Here is an 18,077-nt window from a genome sequence, read left to right on the forward strand (position 1 = left end):
ATCCTCATAGCAGTGGAAGCTGTGATACACCCCACAAGAAACTGCAAATTATGTCCCTGTCCAGCAAATCTGCAGGGCATTATCTAGGAGAAGACTAAGATCTCAGCACTAGGAAGTATGAGGTCTTCACTATTTACTGTAAACACAATACTACAGATGAAGAGGGAAAATGTTAAAATTTTCCAAGATGTCTAATGACCCTATATGGATTTAAATTTTGAATATCTTGTCCAAGACACTTAGGAAATACCTTATTCTCTTCAAGTCCAACTAAATGAGATTGTTGAGATGTATGTGAAGTAATGTTTTTACTCTTTTTTCTGGGATTTGCAGTAGAATGTTGGGCAGTGTTTTCAGAAGTTATTTGAATAAGTCTTGGTGAACTGCACATGGATAGCAGCCTTTTTTACCTGGATGTGAGCTATGATTGCTTTTTATGTTTTCTGCTTTAGGCTTTTTAGTGCTGCTGGATAGAAAGGCTTGTAAGGTTTCAAACAAATGGTTATTTAAATTAAATGTAGAACTACATCTGTATTTTGTTTAGCTTTGGGGCTTGGGCTGGGTTTATCTGCTATATGTGTTTTAGACGGTGGGGAGAGAGTAAAGAGAGAGAATCAGCAGCTCGCTGGCTTCTCTGTCAAAATGAATTCATGTCTGACTGCTTCATAGAGGGTATTATATCCACTTTGCTGTCATAGATCAGATTCTTCAGTAACTGCACCCCAAACAAGACATAAACCTAAATATTGCCACAAAAGCTTCCATAGCTTCTTGAGTTTTCAGTATCAAACTTACCATTCCACAGTTGAGAACATATATTTTTCTGAGATATTAAAGAACTTTCAGATTTATCCCAAGACTTTGTAGAAGAAAATGAGTGTGGCAAGCTGATATAAGAACTGGTATCTTTCAAGCATTCTTCTCTATTGTTTTGATCAGAAACTGGTGGATCATTTCTATGGAAATAAGCACATAATCATTCCTAACACAGCTTTCCTTCTCATCAGAGTCAAACTTCATAGAGAGCAAGACATTTATGCAAGATATAAGCATAAACACTATAATGTGATTTGATTTTAATGGGTTTCCTCCTCTTGCATTTTGAACGAGGTTAATTCAAATACTAATTCAAATACTAAATACTGTACTGTGGTCAAGTATTTCTTCTGTTGTGTGTAAAAAACTTTTATTTTACTGGAGTCTATGCACAGCGTTTAACTTTCCAATCTGCAATTCTAGGCAATTGAGAATAATGTGAAGTCCTTTACATGGGAATGCCCACTCAGGGATTCTCTGAGCAGGCAGTAGACTCTCAGACTTCCTTGGTGCCTGCAAATGACAATGCCCTCATTAGCTGTGCTTCTCACAGCTGGAGTTTTCCCTCAGATCCCTAAAAAGGTTAATCCATCATCACAGGAAAGTAAAAGGAAATTAATCGTTGCAGCCTGATAAAGCTGGCAGCAAACTTTTCAGTGGAGAGCAGGCAGGGCCAGTCTAAACACCAAGAGAATTCAGTCAGAGGGAGATAGTCTCAGGGCATTAACTAGTCCAGCTTCTCTCAGAGTGTAGGAACTCTCCTAGTTTAGAATTATTGACAAAAATTGCACCTGAACACCAAGAAATAAGAGCTTACAATAACGCCAGAATTATTATCACAGGTGGATAGGCAGTGTAACAACCAGAGCTGATAAAGATGCTGCAGAGGCTGGAAAGAAAGTCACATAGATTAGGAGACCTATGGTGCTGTCTTCCAGACGTGTGCCTTGGACCATGCTCCCTAAAAAGGCAGTCACACCTAGTGGGGTACACTGTCATTTTGATTTTAAGTTTCTGTGCTCAGCTCCTTGTACTATAGTGCAAACAGATCTAAACCAACTGGTGAGAATTTGGAAAAAGGCAAAGACAATGATCAAAGATCTAGGATAAAAAGACATATAAGAAAATACTGAAGGAGTGGGGGAGGATACACTGGAGAAGATTGAAGTATGATATAGGTTAGTTACTACTAAGTCTTCAGCTACTGCCTAGGGAGAAGTTACAAAGATGGTGGGAATAATCTGGTTTCCATATCCACAGTGAATGTCACATACTTCTGTGGGATACCACAGAATCACATACCAAAGATCCAGAAAGTCGCAGAGGACCTCTTCAGGTTCTTTCCAACCCTGTTTTCTATGATTGCTAGAAGCAAGGTGCAAGTGTGTGAGATCATTCTCTTTCCCATCAGTGGTGTGTAATTAGACACTATTTCCTGTCTTAGGAGTTGTCTTAATGGTAGTTTCCATTGTAGTAACTCTAATCACTTCCAGGGAGGTTCCTAATTTGCTCTGCTACTAGAAAAATCAGAAGCCACTTTGTATTTCTCCTTTTCTAAAGCCATCCAAGATGTTGCTTGATCAGAGTCAAGGTGAAAGTAGTACTGATATGAAGGAGAAGCACTATGAATGATGCTTAGGCAAAATGTTAGGGCTACGAACGTCTTTTTTTCTTAAAGAACCAAAGTAGAGGCCTAATTCGGCAGCAGCTAAAACAGTACAGTTGAAATTACAGATCTGTGGACAATGTTAAACGAAGGTATCATTCCTCAACAGTTTTAACAGTGTAGTGCAACCATGACAATGATGAGATAAGAGACAGATATGGGTGACAGTCTAGGAATTAAATCTGCTCTAATCTACTTGAGTGTAAATCCACTTACTTTAGCTTCATAGCCCCAGAGAGTGAGTCCAGGGTGAGAAAACAGAATTTCACCCCACTGTACTCCTTTTTGTTGTCTTTTTCTTTATGATTCGTTTCCTTGTAGTCACAGCAGAGCACAGATAAGGTGAAACTGTAAGTTGTGTATTCTCAGAATTGTATAGTCCCAAGGACTTTTCTGTTTGGTAATGCTGGAATGTGTACTTACCTGTGATCAAGCATAGGAGGTACAATAAAGATAACCTGTGCTAGTACAACCAGGAGCAAAGAGAGTTTGGGAAGATTTCAATAACAATCCTCTAACTACTGAGGCCAGAGGCAAATCCCCATGAATTTTAAAGGACCTGTGATCTTGGTTTCCTGCAGGTGCCTAAAGTGGCAATCCTGCCTTTGCTTGGATAGCAATGAGAATAGATTAACTAGAGAAGGTTCCAGGAAAAGAAAGCCTTTCTCTACCAGGACAATTAACCAGTTGTTTCTTCTTTCCTGCATGCTGGTTTTAGCTGTAGAATCAGCCCATTGCAGGTTTTATCTGGAACCAGCAGCAATGGTTGGGATGTTTGCAGCTCTGCCCCAGCCACAGCCATGGGCTGCTAAAGGAAGCAGAGAGATGGGATGCCTGGGATGGGAGGGGGCTTGAAGGACATGGATGCAACATTAGTCCCCCTGCTCACAGAACAATTTGTCAGATAATTAAAATCATAATTTGGGATATATTCTGTATAGCCCATAAATTCTTATGAATGAAATTGCTTTAGTCAGCACTGCAGCACGTTAGCATTAAATTACCATGGTGCATAATCCAGAAGGTAAAACCTCTAAATCTTTTGAAAGGTTTGTTCTTCTGACTAGTAATTTAACAATCTTGTAAGAAGCTGAGATATAAGAGCTTTCTGGCAGAGAAATAGAGAAGAGGCAATGAAAAAAGTGTCATGTACTCCTCTGAATCAATTGTAGTGTCTAAATTACATTTCTAATGAATTATGAAAGGTGAGATGATTTCTCTCATTTTCCTTTAAGTTAACCTGGGATCAGACACTGTGATTAAATCTGTACAGAGCCCTGCTTCCTTATATGTCTTTTTTTGTGAGATATCCAGGGTTTTTTTGCAGGATAAAAGATATATAGAATCAGGCTTTTAATGTAATGCATGTGCGTTGTTGCATTTGTTTTCCATGTTGTTGCATTTGTTTTCCATGTCTTGTTTATGGAGATGACTAAATGATTATCAGTATTTGATGAGCATCTTTGTTTCAGTGCTCCCTTACACATCAATTGGGCTTTGCTCTATTTGGGTTTCTCACTGTTTTTGCAAATCATAATCTAAAAGCTTGACACAAAGCCCAAAGAAATAAATAAGCATATATCTTTAGCCTTGAATGACTGAAGAACTAGACAACATGCTAACTCAGTACAGGGTCTAGGTCAGGCAGCTGTTAGTTTTGCTTTTGCTATGCTGATATTTTTCCTCAGGGAATTCTGTAAATGTTGCCTAGAAACACCTGTGCCTCAGAAACATCTGAAGAACAGCAAAATAGCCATAGAATCAGGCACGTGAAAAAGCCCATCTGTTTCCACCAAACTGAATCTGAGGAGACAATTCCCATAAATATATTTGTACTAATCAAAATGCTGTTTGACCATTTTTCTCCTCAAAGCTTTTAAACTATGGCTTGCATCACCCACAAATTTACTAGTCAGCCTTAAAAATTCAATAAGTGCAGCGCATTAATGTAATATTCTGCTCATTCCTGAATTGGTATAAGTAAAGGTTTTAATTACTAAAATTATGCAGTTACAAAAATAATTTAATGAAATTATTCTTCCCATTTGCATTACGGACTGCCTGTATTCAGGCACTATGAGGTGTGGTAAATTGCACTGAACTGTGGTAGAATAATTCTTGGTGCTGTAACTCTACCTGAGGACTGAACACCTTTATGGTTTCAGTTCCCAGCAAAATCAAACCACGGGGAAGTGTGCTGAGTGTATGGGTAAGGAGGGTTAAACACAACGTATGGCTTTTGAAATCACTGTCCTTTACTGATGGACCTATGATCTTGGCATAGGTAAAGTTACTTCACTGTCATAATCTAAAAGTAATTGGTCTCTGCTTTCAGTGAAGTCCTTCATGTAACATCTTTTGCCATTGCTGGTGCAGAACATGTGCCTTGCAGATGAAGGTTTCTGGATGATGCCTTAATTAATGTGCATCCTCTCTAATCTGAAATGATGTCTGTTTATTTCAAAACTAATTACTTCATTATGCTTTCCACTGCTAAAAAATCTTTGGTGCCTGAATGAGACTGCAGACTCTTTGGGGCAAAGACCACATATAATGAGATAATGTTATGTTTGGTAAATAATGTATTAGGAAGAAGGCTTGTGAATAAAATATATGTTGAAGTTTTGTAACTCAGTTTTGGTTATAAGTGTAATTTTAAAATTTATCCTGCATTTGCAGTGATAGACAATCCTTTCCCTCAGATTTATAAATAAATCATCAGCTGGAATACAACCTGCTACCCAAATAGTTAGCAGGGTATGTTAGAATGTTAGAAAAATAATTTCTGACTTGACTATGATGGACCGAACAGAACTCCTGGATTCGAATCAGTTGCAACAAAATTTCACATATACAATCTCCCTTTTCTTCATGAGCTTTGTTTATGAAAAGAACTGCAATATTCTCTGAGACTATTCCAAAGGCATTTTTTTCCTAAAAGTTACAGAGGTAACTTCCTAATCTAGAACATTCACCCTATACCAAATCTAGTCTGGACCCTTCTGTTACAAGTAAAGCTGAGTGGTCAACCATGGAGTGGTAATCACAGTGGTATTCAAAATAGGCAAAAAGAAATCAGACTTCTATAAATTTTTAGTGTTTCAGAAGAACTGGTTTCCCACAGATGAAGAAAAAACAGTGAGACTGATAGTGAGAAAAATAGAACAGAAGGAGCAAATGTGATGAAGAACTGTGAACTCTTTCAAGAAGAGCTCATTAAATAGCCAAAAAGCTGTTATCGCAGTGCCAAGAAAGATGACAGTATTGCCTGATAGGCCAGCCAGACTCTGTGAAAAAAAAAGAAAGCAGCAATTAGGAATAAGCAGTGATGTACAATCAATAAATAAAGGTAACATATAATAATCAATTATAGATGAGAATTTGTGAAGTGTGGGAATGGAGAGGCAACAAAAAGACATGACAGTGAACTCTTTCAGTTCCTTTCTGGCTGGGCACAAAGCAGTTTGGGCTTTTCATCAGGGACTTTGTAGGGAGCTACCACTTGGCAGGACAGCGGTAGCTCCCTACAAAGTCAGCATGGAGTAACCCCTTTGAAAAAGGTTATGGGCTACTACAAGCTTCTCAACATTGAAAGCAAGCTTGAAGTTTGTTGCTCTGAAGAAGAGAAGGAACCATGTCTCCAAAGAGGACTGTCCATTTCTTCCTGCCCTTTCCTCTCAGGACAGAGCGAAGCCTTTTCTGCTGTGTAGCAGACTTCTCCCTCCCTTACACAGGAGCTCAGCAGAGCCAAGCTGGTGGCAGTGGCTGGCAAGGGTGGGGACTCAGAAGCCCCCATCTCCTTGCTGCTCATGAGGGAGGAGCAAGATCAGCCAAGGCCATCTCTGCCCAGCAGTGCTTTTCCTTCACTGCTGCGACACTGGTGAGCACAGTGGTGGCTTGAACAAGTCCAGATCACATGGACCACCAGCTCAGGCAGCTGGGACTAGGGAGCCTGGCATGTCTCTGTCATATAATAGAGTCATAGAATGAGTTGGGACGAAAGAGACCTTAAAGATCACCTAGATCATCTAGGGGTCAGCCTCCCCTGCTGAGCTTCCCCTGTGCCAGGTGGCCCTGGAGCTGCTCAAATAGCTCCTTATTAACACTCCTAGTGTGCGAAATTCGAAGGTCTCGGTCAGCTGAGCTTACCTTAAAGAACCTTGTGAAGTGGTTCAAACGTGCTATAGAAGTATTTTCATGAGAAAAAGTACTCCAGATGCGGGTAAGGGGAAGCCCAAATGAAAAAAAACTCAGAAATCATTATCTGGGAGCTGAAGTTGACAAATGCAATTTGGATAGTCGGAGATCTTATTTTCACATGGAAAGTAACTGTTTGAACCAACCACCACAAGAAAACTGTATGCCCTTCTGAAAACTTAGGTTTAACCAAACACTAATATGCTTCAGAATATACTGGGGTAACTGAGAGAAGTGTAGAGGTCAGGGACACATTAAAGGTCTGATCAGATGAAGATCTAATTAGCATCAGGTTTTGAAAGCATGTCATCTGAAGCCCTTGCATTTCACCACCATACGTGGTCCCATCCATGTATATAATACCTGATGCTTTATGCACCAAAAAGGTATTGGCATTGCTATACTAGAAAAATTATGTTTTTGTTTCAGTTTGTGTTCTACACTCTAAATAAAAAAATTACCTCATATAAATAGTATAACCTTAACACCTACTTACAAAGAAGGACAAAGCTTTATATGGCACTATGCTTAATAAAAGGGAATATTTAATATTATGACAATTAACCTGTTGATGAAGACTAGACCTGGCTGGATTCAGTTTTCACTAGCAAGCATGAAGAATTAGATGACTCCCATAGGGATCTAAATACCTGAAATCCCTTCATGCAGAAAAAAAAAGAACTCCTTCCTTGGTGAAGACAAGCAGGGCTTCAGCCCTTGTTCTGGGGAGCTGTTGTTCCTGGAGGGTGCAGTAGACCTTGCACAGAAAAGGCAGGAACACGAAGAAAATGGGAAGGCAGCATCATTTAGGAGACCTTTCAAATCCATGCTGTTGCCACATGCAGCATCATTGGCAGTCTGCTGCCCTCTCCTTCTCCAGGCTATAGAGTTTGCTCTCACTACCATGTCTTCTGTTCCCAGATTATCACAGAGTAACTCACCTCAATTCCAACAATGCCCTTTTTTCTCATCCCCTTTTCCTGCCTTCAATTGCTCTCAAACCACAGCTTCCCCCCTTTGGACCAGAGAGGGGCGGGACAGTCACTGAAGATACATACCTTCAGGGCCGGCATGGGCGTTTCCTGGCCTTCTTACACACCTGCTTAAGAGCTGCTGATGTTATTTTTTAATTCAGGTTTTTGTTTGTTTGTTTGGGTTTTGTTTTGTTTTCTTTTGAGATTTTTTTTGCTAAAGGAGGAGAGCTAATCGAACCTAATCTAGTTTAGTCTTCAATTCAAGCTAATCCTGTTGTTGCTAGGAATTTCAGGATGGCAACAGAATGCAGGAATGGTGATCATGTTTTAGACAGCTTTAGATTTGTTATTATCTCACCTGGAAAGAGCTGACAGATATTTAACTACAAAAATGCAGCACCAAAAAGGAAGAAAAGAATCACCTGCAGGGAGAAACCTGAGCAAACCCGAACTGTTGCCTACACTGAGAGCCAGATGAACAGCTGATACAATTGGCACAACTCAGTGGTAATGTGGCTATAGCTGAAGAGAGCTATTTTTGTGTCTATGTGAAAAAGATAGAAAATAAACATGGAAATTAAAGATGAGAGCAGCTCAAATCCAAATCTCTTTTTCTTCAAAGTTTGCTAGTATCGAGTGCTGTCTAGTAGACTTCTCTTTCTGGTCCCTTTTTTCTGGCTGCACTAAATTACGCTATATGGGTGCTGCTTCACATTGTGGACTTTTCCAAAAGTTTGGCAGCTTAATACTGTGGTTTTTAGTATGTGCATCAGAACAGATGCCAAAGAAAGTTACAAAAATTCTAGTGTAACTATGATACAACTATCCTCTTGCAACTTTTTCATGGTTTTGCTACAAAATGAAGTTAACACAAATTGCTGTATGCCTATCAAGAAACATAAAAATGTGAAGATATGGAATATATAAGGTGAATGTAAATTAATTCTTACCAAATTGTGTTATGAAGTTAAGGTTTTGCGTAGCATTTAGTTAGGATTCAATATAACAAATCTCAACAACTTAGAAAGTCACTATGCAGTGCTATAAAATGGTGACATTTTAACTTTTTCTGTTATTCTACGTTTAGGATTGTAAAGGTATGGGTATTTGCACTGGAAGCGTTCTCAACCAGCTGCTTTATTTTTGTCATAGTCTTTCAAAGAATATGTTTGAACACATCTGCTTCAGCTCTCTCATTTTCCTTTCTCATGGGGACTCTACCGCGATTCCTTATTCTTCTTGAAGGAAATCTTTCCTGAAGGAATATATAAAGCTGCTCTTCATGCAAGGAAAAGGTAGTGCACAATTTTTGCTTTTCTACATGGGTTAGTTAAATGCTTCTAGGCAAACACACTTTGTCTGCATAAACTCTGCAGAGATGTGAGATGCAAGAGCCTGAATCCAAGGGCCAGGGAAGCTGATTTCCTCTGCATCTGAGTAGAAAGCTCAGCTGCTCGGTTTGGACAAAGGAAGGCACATCTCTTCTGGTTTGAAAGAGATCCTTCTCATCAGAAGCATTATGACAGCTCACACATTTCTGTGAATCCAGTACACAGAGGTACAACCCTATCTAGGCAAGCACAGGACCCCTGCTGCCGAGGCTGAGCCCACATCTGAAACACCCCAAACTCCTTGGAATTTTTGCTAAGAAATTGTGAAGTGCCTTTGAGTTAAACTACAGCTGAGCAGGGGTCTTCAGGTTGCAATTTTGAATGTAGGTACTTTTTGGGGGAGCTGAGTCCAAGGGCCTTGCTTGTAGCTGTAAGTTCAGGCAGTGGTAGGAAGGAATTTGTGTCTTGCTGTCCCTGTGTGGTTCCCTGTGCCACCCCAAAGGCACAGTGGCAGTCAGATGTGTGTCTCCTCGGTCTGCTCTTGGCTGCCTCAGCAGACTGATGAAAAGGGCCAGAAAGCAGAATTTGGGAACTTTTCCAGTGGGTAAATGGATGGGGCTGAGCACCTTAATTTAAACAGACCAGTGAATAATGAACTTGTGAGCTGGAGGTGAAAGACACTGGGGTCCTCTTATGGAGAACTTCAGGTATCATAATGCAAAGAAAATGAACTGTGCCAAGTGTGCTGTGGACATAGAAAAATTCATCATGAGTTTATACTTAAGGATGATGAATACAATTCAGGCTCAGAATGGTGTTGCAAATCAAACACTACACATTGCATTTTGTATGTGCTAGCCTCTTCTTCACTGGGGAGATGAAATGAAAAGCAGTCATAAACAATTTAAATTGTTTCATGTCCTGGTATTGTTTCATTCTACATTCTTCTGCAGAAAATTACTGTCTACTGGAAAGCAAGGGCCAAATGTAGTCATAAGACTACTGACAAGTTTAATTTGGCTATTATCAGAAAAGTACAAAAATCTCCATGTGTTCAGCTGAAGAATAGGCCCCCCAGTAAGTGTGATTTAGTCAGTTCTCCAATTAGCAAGGTATCATTTCTTTCTGTAATGTCCTCTAAACTATGTTGATGGAAATAAAAATAAAGCATAGTTTTCTGTTAACTAAAACTTTTCAACAGTTATATAGGTCAGTAGAAAACAAAAAAGTAGTTCAAACTTCACCCTCTCGATGCTGCCAGTTTTTCTAATGAAATGTAATTAGCACTAATTGGTAAAACTATACTGATGGCTGGTTATTAATGTTTGTGTATTGGTCCCAGATGTGAGTTTACAGCTGTCAGTACTAATGGCTCAGAGAAGGAAAAAGAATTCTTCTTTCATATTCCTGTCATTTTCTTCAGAGTGTTCCCTGCTCCTTTCAAACGAGAGTGATTATATTCAGGGAAGGGAAAGCTTCTTCTTAAATCCTGACTTTGTGAGCAACTGAATGCCTTCAACTCTCCTTTGAATTTGGTAGGAATTGAAAGGACCCAGCACTACTCAGCATCTGCAGAATCAGGACTCAACAATTTTAGGGCTGCTTTTCTTGAGCCATCATAATTGTTAGTGGTTCAGAATTCATCAGAATAATTATCCTCCTAATTGCTTACCTGTTCTTGAAAGCACACTTATGAGGAAAGCCTCTCTTCTAAGCAATCACCTAAAAGTATTCTGTTTAGAATAATTGCTTTCCTGCAATCCCTGCAATTACTGAGTGTCCAGCAATCACTCTCTTCAGGATGAGGTAGATGAGCAAGCCTTTTTAGACATGGATGAAGTGAAATGATGAAATCAAGGTTTTCAATACAGATCTACCCAGAGAGGTGTGTGGAGGGGTAGTCTCTTCCAGAATCAAGCAAAGGCAAAGTCACAGTGAAGAGGAGGGTCTCCAGGAGTACCCTGCTAGAGACTCACTTGGAAATAGAGCACAGTTGGAAATAGATTGGAAAACACTCAGGAAGTCATTCATTCCTGAATATTAACAGTAAGACATCACCATTCTTACATGGTTTAATAATATATGTCTCCCCAGGTCACTCATGCACACCTTATTTTTGTGAAATCTCAGCTCATTAATATTTCTAAGTTGAAAGAGAAATACAGCATTCTCCAGGTATGAAGAATTTGACTGAATGTCTTATCTGTTATATTGGGAATTCAACAAATGAGTTTTTATTTGAAAATGCTTGACAACTTGAGCTTGTTAAGAATACAATAATACAACATATCTTAGGTTATTATCTTCCATAAGGACAAGGTCATTATCAAATCTTAGCCCTCAACAGTTTTGTGCCTTCGAAGGCATTCAAAACTCCCTTTAGCAACTCCCTGCATTTTGTTAGATGATGCTTGAGTTGTTTTTCTTAATTTTACATGCAGAATTGTGTTTACAAAACGATACCTGTGAGCCTGAGGTAATAGTTCTTCCCTGTGGCAAATGAAACAGGAAGCTGGTCTGTGGTCAGAAGGGCTGGAGGATGTATTGCAACAATATGTACTTACGGTCTGGAATGAGGTTTTGCAGCCAAATCTCAATGCCAGTCATTGCCACTTTATATTTTAAAATAATTAATTGTAGATTTCTGTGTTAAGCTGTTCTTTTCCCTGTGGACTGACCACCCCTTTACTCATTCAACTGCCACTAATATTCCCTGGTGTCTTTTTATTTTACAGTCTGACAGTGCCACAAATAAATTCTCTCACATCCTCAGCTAGAATCCTGGCTACTTCCTTTTCACCCTTTCTGGAATCTAATTTAAGGATGAAACTTACCTACCCAACAGCCACACAATTCCTTCTGACCTTGTTTTTGGGCAGGTAAAATATGGAGAAGGAATATCTTAATGCGACAAATAAAAACCGTAAGACTTAATCACACGAAGATGCAGCACCCAATATTTTGAGTTATATTTTGGCCAGCAAATTAAAGATGCCCACAACCACTCATGCACTGAGGCCAACCAGAGTGTTAGGTAGCCCAGGATAATGCTGTGATTACAATTTAACAATACAGAGAGAAGAGAATTGGTGTCCTAGAACTGTTCAATGTACTTAAGTAGATGTAGCTTCAGTATCTATAGTGTCTGCACACTCACTATAGCAAAGAGATACAGGTTTGAGCTCCTTCAGACCAGGGAAGTTGTTTTCCCAGCTCCTGGATGAGAGCTCTAACTGTTGTGATGCCCAGCAATAGTGGGCAGAACCACATTGCTCTGACCTAGTTTCCACAGTTTGCTCTGTGGAAAGCCCAGGTTGGTTGGCATCAAGGAGTGCTCTGAATGTGCAGGTCACACAAAGCCCCACGTGTGTCTCCTGATCCCAGTCAGTCTCAGGCTCTTGAGCTGCTGAGCATGGGGCACTGATGGGATAATGCAATAGTGAGTGTCCAAAGGTGTCAGTAAGAAGAGATGAACTGAATGAATTTGGGTATATCCCAGGCAAAGAAATAGGTGTTTCAGTTATGGGAGGAGAGCAGAGTCGTATTGCAAATTTGGACTTAAAACCTCCTTTCCAGCTGACTCTTACCACACTGTCCAAGTTTTGGCTGGGGTAGATTTGATTTTCTTCTTAGTGGCTGGTAAAGTGCTGTGTTTTAGATTCAGTATGAGAATAATGTTGATAATACACTGATGTTTTGGTTGTTGCTAAGCACTGCTTATTCTAAATCAAGGACTTTCCATTTTCCCATGCTCTGCCAGCAAGGAGATGCACAAGAAGCCATGAGGGAGCACAGCCAGGACAGCTGTCCTGAAGTGGCCAAAGGGATATTCCATACCATGGAGAGTCATGCTTAATACACACACTTGGGGGAGTTGGCTGGGAGCTGCTGATCACTGCTGGGCATTGGTCAGAGGGTGGTGAGCAACTGTGTTGTGCATCACTTGTTTATCCTGGGGTTTATTTCTCTCTCTCTCTTTCTCTTTCCATTGTTTTATTTTAATTATTATTATTAGTAGTAGTATTCTTATTATATTTTACTTTATTTTGATTACTAAACTGTTCTTATCTCAATTATTAAACTGTTCTGATCTAAACCCATGAGCTTCTTTTTTTTTCCAGTTCTCCTGCCCTTTCTGCCAGGGGATGGTGGAGGACTGAGCAAGCTCATTCATTCCCTAGCTCTTTTTTGAAGTGAATGAATTTGTTCCCTTTGAAACAGTACCTGTTGGCAGTTCTGGAAATAATTTAGTCCAACACCTTCCCAATGAGCAGTGTGAATGAGCAGGTTTGGTTCCTCCTGTCCTCTTTTTGCCCTGGTTTTGTGTCCTTAGGCATCCTCGAGCACCTTCACCTGCCACGGCAGCAGCTGTGCAACACAGGTTTACACAGCAAGAGCACTGCTCAGACTGACGATGGCAGGGACTCTCACAGTGCCTTGGATGCTTTGAAAGACACTTCCTACACCTTCACAGAGAGAGAAAATTATTATATTGTATTAAGGACTTGGGGCCAAAGGCTGTGTAGGGTGGGCGTGGTCTTCTTGTTCCCTAGTCCTGAGCAGAGTCAATGTTGCTGCTCTTGTCACTTGGCTTGGAGTGAAGGGCCACTTTTTGAGTTGGATGCATTTAAAAGAATTTTTCAATCCAGCCTTTTATTCAGTATGGATCTCAGAATAAGATAATCAAATAAATGAGTGCACGTGGGAAGATAAAAATAAGAGAATGAAATGGATGAGTGTGTATGGCAAGATAAAAATAAAATCGTGCAACTACAAATACACACACAATTGTTTAATCGTGATGGTGATTAAAAAACCCCAGGAGAAGATAAGCTGTAAGCCCACAGAGAGGCAGAATCTAGCTGGGATGCCCACCCTACACTTGCTAGAAGCATCCAGAAGCCGGCTGTGTGCACCAGCTGGAGGGGAGCTGAAGCCCTCTCCCTCCAAAGACAGCAAAGCTGGCCAGAAACGCCTCTCACCACATGGCAGCACCCACAACCTGCCGAGAGGAAGCAGAGATCTCCCCCCACTACCAGCACCACCTCGATGTTCATGTGCCCAAACAACAGGAACCTGTGTCTGGTGGGTGCAGATGAATGCTGGCACTTTCCATCTTCATTCTGGGGGTGGCTGCTAACAAGAGGCATTTTTAGCTGCAGCAGCAGCACAGGGAGATGGAGACAGCTCCTCGAGTATGTGTGGAGCAAAGAAAGGTCACATCATCTCTCTGACTTGTTTCTAGCCTGTCTGCGCCAGCACCAGTGAGGGTTTATCCCCACAGGAGGCAATTCAGGGTTAGTCCCTAAAGGTTTGAGGCACGTCTGTAAAATTATTTAAAATACATAGTGGAGGGGCAACCAAGTATAGGAAGGCACAAAAATCACGACATCTGTGACTGTGAAACGCTGCGGCTGATCATCAGGGGACAAATCCTCCTATATTTTACAGTCTGTGCTAGGTAATGGCAGCTCAGAGCTTCAAGTCCAGCCTGCTGATCACTGCTCTGGCCCCACTTCACCTCAGGAGGATGTGCTAAAATTGATTACAGATGTCAGTTTTGGTGACAGAGCTCTTGTAGCCCTTCAGGCAATCTACCCCTTCCAGAAATGAAGTCCAAACCAAAGCAAAGCAGCTCCTTTCCCTCTGCCTCTCTGAGGTCAGGGTTGCCTCAGGCTTCATCCTCCTCCACCTCTTGCTGTTCCTCACTCAATTTAGGCTTTCCTGGGCTCCAGAAGCCCTTCCCTGCTCTTGGCTGACAGGGATGCCTGTCAAACTCCTTCAGTCATGGGCGGCCAGCCACCCCAGCCCCTTCAGCCACTGCCACCATCTTGCATCCTACGTACATGTGCTGCTCAGCAAGAGGTGAATTTTTACAGTTCCTTAAGATTTTGAAGAAGAGCTGCTGCACAAGGAAACCTTGATTTCCTGGTACTGTTCAGAGTGTTGGTACTCCCACTCACATGGGGTGGCTGACGGGCGCCTGGTGCACTTAGTTGTCCTTCCTCAGGCTCAATGGTGTCAGAAGCACAGATGCACACATGTGGGGATGGGAGTAAATGGCAGAAACAATGGTTAAGCAGCACCTATCAACGCTGACAGACACAGACAGTATTTCATTTGTCTCTTCCTCCTTGGAAGACCAGTATGTATCTGGGTGCCCCCATCGACATAGAAGACAGATATTGCATCCAGCTCTTTGCATTTTAATTGATGCAGAAGAGGAATAGCGCTAGCTTGCTGGGGACATTGTCTTTTGCTATTTTGATTTTAAAAATCAAAGCCATCAAACCATTATTATTACAGATAATAGGAATTTCTGCATTATTGCTCTGTCCTGCCACTCGTAATAGTCAATGGCTTATTACCTCTAAAGAACATCTCTGTCATATAACTGAGCCTGTGTTGTATTTGCATGGCTTAAGAGAGCTATTACTAACCTGAACTCCCTCTCTGGGCTGGGTGGGGAGGTGAACACTCACCTGGTCAGGAAATTATTCTTGGCTGAAAAGGCTCTATAGTTTCCAAATTTTCCTGTTTAAAAGGAGCAGCTAAGTATCTCAGAGATAATGCATGCTCTTAGCTGAAAATTGGCCGTGTACTTTTCTTTTCTTAACAGAATACCTGTATTTCACTATGAGATGCCCATTTTCTCCAGGGGAGATAAAGAACTACACTTCTTACACTGGTCTTTGAACTGATGCATGATTTGAGCTAAAATCCCTCTTGAAGAACGTTAAGTTTTAAGTTGGAGAAGACAGCATCAGGTAGCTGAGACACTTGAAAGGAACTTCAACTTCACCACTGTTGCCTATTGACTTCAAAGCATCAGCTATTTGCACATGCTGTTAGTAGACCCCACATACCCTTGGTCTGCGTTTGCACGGAGCCTTGGTATGTTTCATTACAAATATGTACTCTCTTGTCCCTTGTTTTCTTCCCCTCGCTGTGACCCAGGAGTGTGCCACACACCTTAATCTGCTTCACCAGCACCATCTCTGCAGCCTCTTTGGCTATAGGGCACCCCCTGCTACCTCTGAGCAAGGGAAGACCTGCAATGCCCAGATGAGGGCAGAGGGGCAATATCCCTAACAGCAACCTGTGAATGGCACCAGGAGCTGTACCACAGCTGTTGAAGCCACGAGACAGTGCCTCTGATTCAGTGATTAGTTGCAGTGAATTTCACAGATTGACTAAATCCAGCTGGGTGCTGCTTCCCGACAGCAAATTGCTTCAGCCGGCAGGCCCAGGCGTCCTGCCTTTCTCCAATGGCAGCTGATGGGTGAGAGTACTCTGGAATACACCTTCCCACTCCCAAAAACTGTGAATGATGTGGCACTGGCACCAACGCTTGTAAACTGTGTCTCATCTCTAACGTTATGCCGACGTGACGAAGCATAAGGGCATCCTAAAGATGCTCCCTCAGAGCTGCCCACCACGAAACCCCCTTTTGAGGTGCAAACGACCAGAAACCACCAGGAGCGAAGCCTTAACTTCGCCTTCCTCCGCCCTTGGAAGCGTTCGGGCGCCCCGCGGAGCTGGGCAGCGAGTCCCCCTCCATCCCGGGCTCCCCGCCCGGCAGCCCCGGGGTGCCGCCCGGCGGGACAGCGCTCCGTGCCGGGCGCGGCGGGGCGCCGCAGCCCTGCCCGCGGCTGCCATGCGTGTTTGCCGCGGCGGGGCTGCCCGCGGTCCCGCAGCGCACGGCTCCCCGCGGCGGCGCTCGGCTGCGCGGCCGGCCGGGCGGGCGGGCCGGGCAGGTGCGCGCTGCGGCTCCCGCTGCCCCCCTCGCAGGTAGGGCCGGCCGTGCCCGCGTGTGCCGGTGTGCGCGCCCCTGGGTGTGCGTGTGTCTCTCCGTGTGTGCGTGTGCGCTCCGCCCGGCCCCGGCAGGCTGCCGAGCCGCAGCGGCGCAGGCGGCGGCAGCAGCCGCGGAGGTACCGCCGGCTCTGGCGGGGGGGCCCCCGCAGGTAGCGGCGGCGGGGAACGGGGGGGGAGACCCGGCCGAGGGAGCTGCGGGGCCGGGAGGGCGGCGGGGCGGGCGGGTGCGTGTCCCGGGGCTGGCGGGGGGCGGTGCGGGGGCAGCCGCGCCGCGGGCGGCGGGGGCGACCCGAGGAGCCCCGGGCAGCGGCGAGGCGGAGCGGCTCTCTCGTTGCAGGTGGCGGCGAACCGGATGCCTTTGGCGGGCAGAAGATGTGTCATGGGAAGCAGGCGAGCGGCGGCGGTGCCCTCCCGGCGGCGCGGCGGCGGGCGCTGGCCGCGGCGCTGTGGCTGCAGCTGGCGCTGAACCTCGGCCCGGGGCCGGCGGCGGGCGGTGAGTGAGTGCGGGGCCCCGGCCCCCTCCTCCGCCCGGACCCCGGCCCGAGACACCCCTTCCCCGGCCGCCCCCGCAGCCCCGACCCCGGGGGGAGCGGGGAAAGTTGCCCCCCAGCTCACCCGGAGCGGAGCGCGGCGCCGCTCCCCTCCGCGCCCCCAGCTCCCCTTCGGCACCCAGTGGGGGGACCCCCGGGAGGAGGGAGCCGCACCCCGGCCCCGGTTAGGGCGCACTGGCGCGATGTAAGTACAGCTTGGTTTTGAAACAGTGCAATTTTTTGAATTAGGGAAAAAAACCCACCAAACAACCCCCCCCAAAAAAAGCCTTGCCCCGCCGCGGTCCGGCCAGACATCTCTTGGATGACTCTTAGTGCGAAATCCCTATGCAGCTAGGGAAAGCAGAAATCTGGGGAGGAAGCAGGCGGCTCGGGTCTGCAAATGCAACGTCCTTCAGCGCTCTCTTGGTGGAGGAGCGACCCAGCCTCATTTGGCCTTTTTAATTTTAATTACCTTTTTACACTATCATTTAAATTATTGAGCCTGTGAGATATTTTCAGCAGGTAATTTTAATTACAAAATTGTTTTAAATTGATTCCATAATTAGACTTGGATTACTGGAAAAGTCTTAAAGTAAACTGCTTTGCTGCAAAATGAACTTAGCTGTGATAATGAGAGCAGCTTCACATTTCTACTCCGGTGTGTTATTATATATTTGTGTTGGGGGAATAAGCCATTTTATGATTGAATCGCATCGCTAATGGCAGACAGAGCCAAATATAAAAATTG

General features: G+C 43.7%; 1 protein-coding gene across 3 annotated transcripts in view; it reads left to right on the plus strand.

Annotated features, from left to right (window-relative positions):
• Positions 1–16,478: 16,478 nt before the first annotated feature.
• Positions 16,479–18,077, plus strand: part of SUSD4 (sushi domain containing 4) — a 73,112-nt gene continuing 71,513 nt past the window's right edge. The window contains exons 1-2 of one of the 3 annotated variants that reach the window (XM_064648126.1): positions 16,479–16,775; positions 17,137–17,292. In XM_064648126.1, coding sequence (XP_064504196.1) covers positions 17,172–17,292 — 121 coding nt within the window. In that variant the 5' untranslated portion in view covers positions 16,479–16,775; positions 17,137–17,171. The other 2 variants (XM_064648124.1, XM_064648125.1) reach the window with 2 other exon arrangements.

Source organism: Pseudopipra pipra, chromosome 3 (genome assembly GCF_036250125.1).
Source record: "Pseudopipra pipra isolate bDixPip1 chromosome 3, bDixPip1.hap1, whole genome shotgun sequence".
NCBI classification, from domain to species: domain Eukaryota; kingdom Metazoa; phylum Chordata; class Aves; order Passeriformes; family Pipridae; genus Pseudopipra; species Pseudopipra pipra.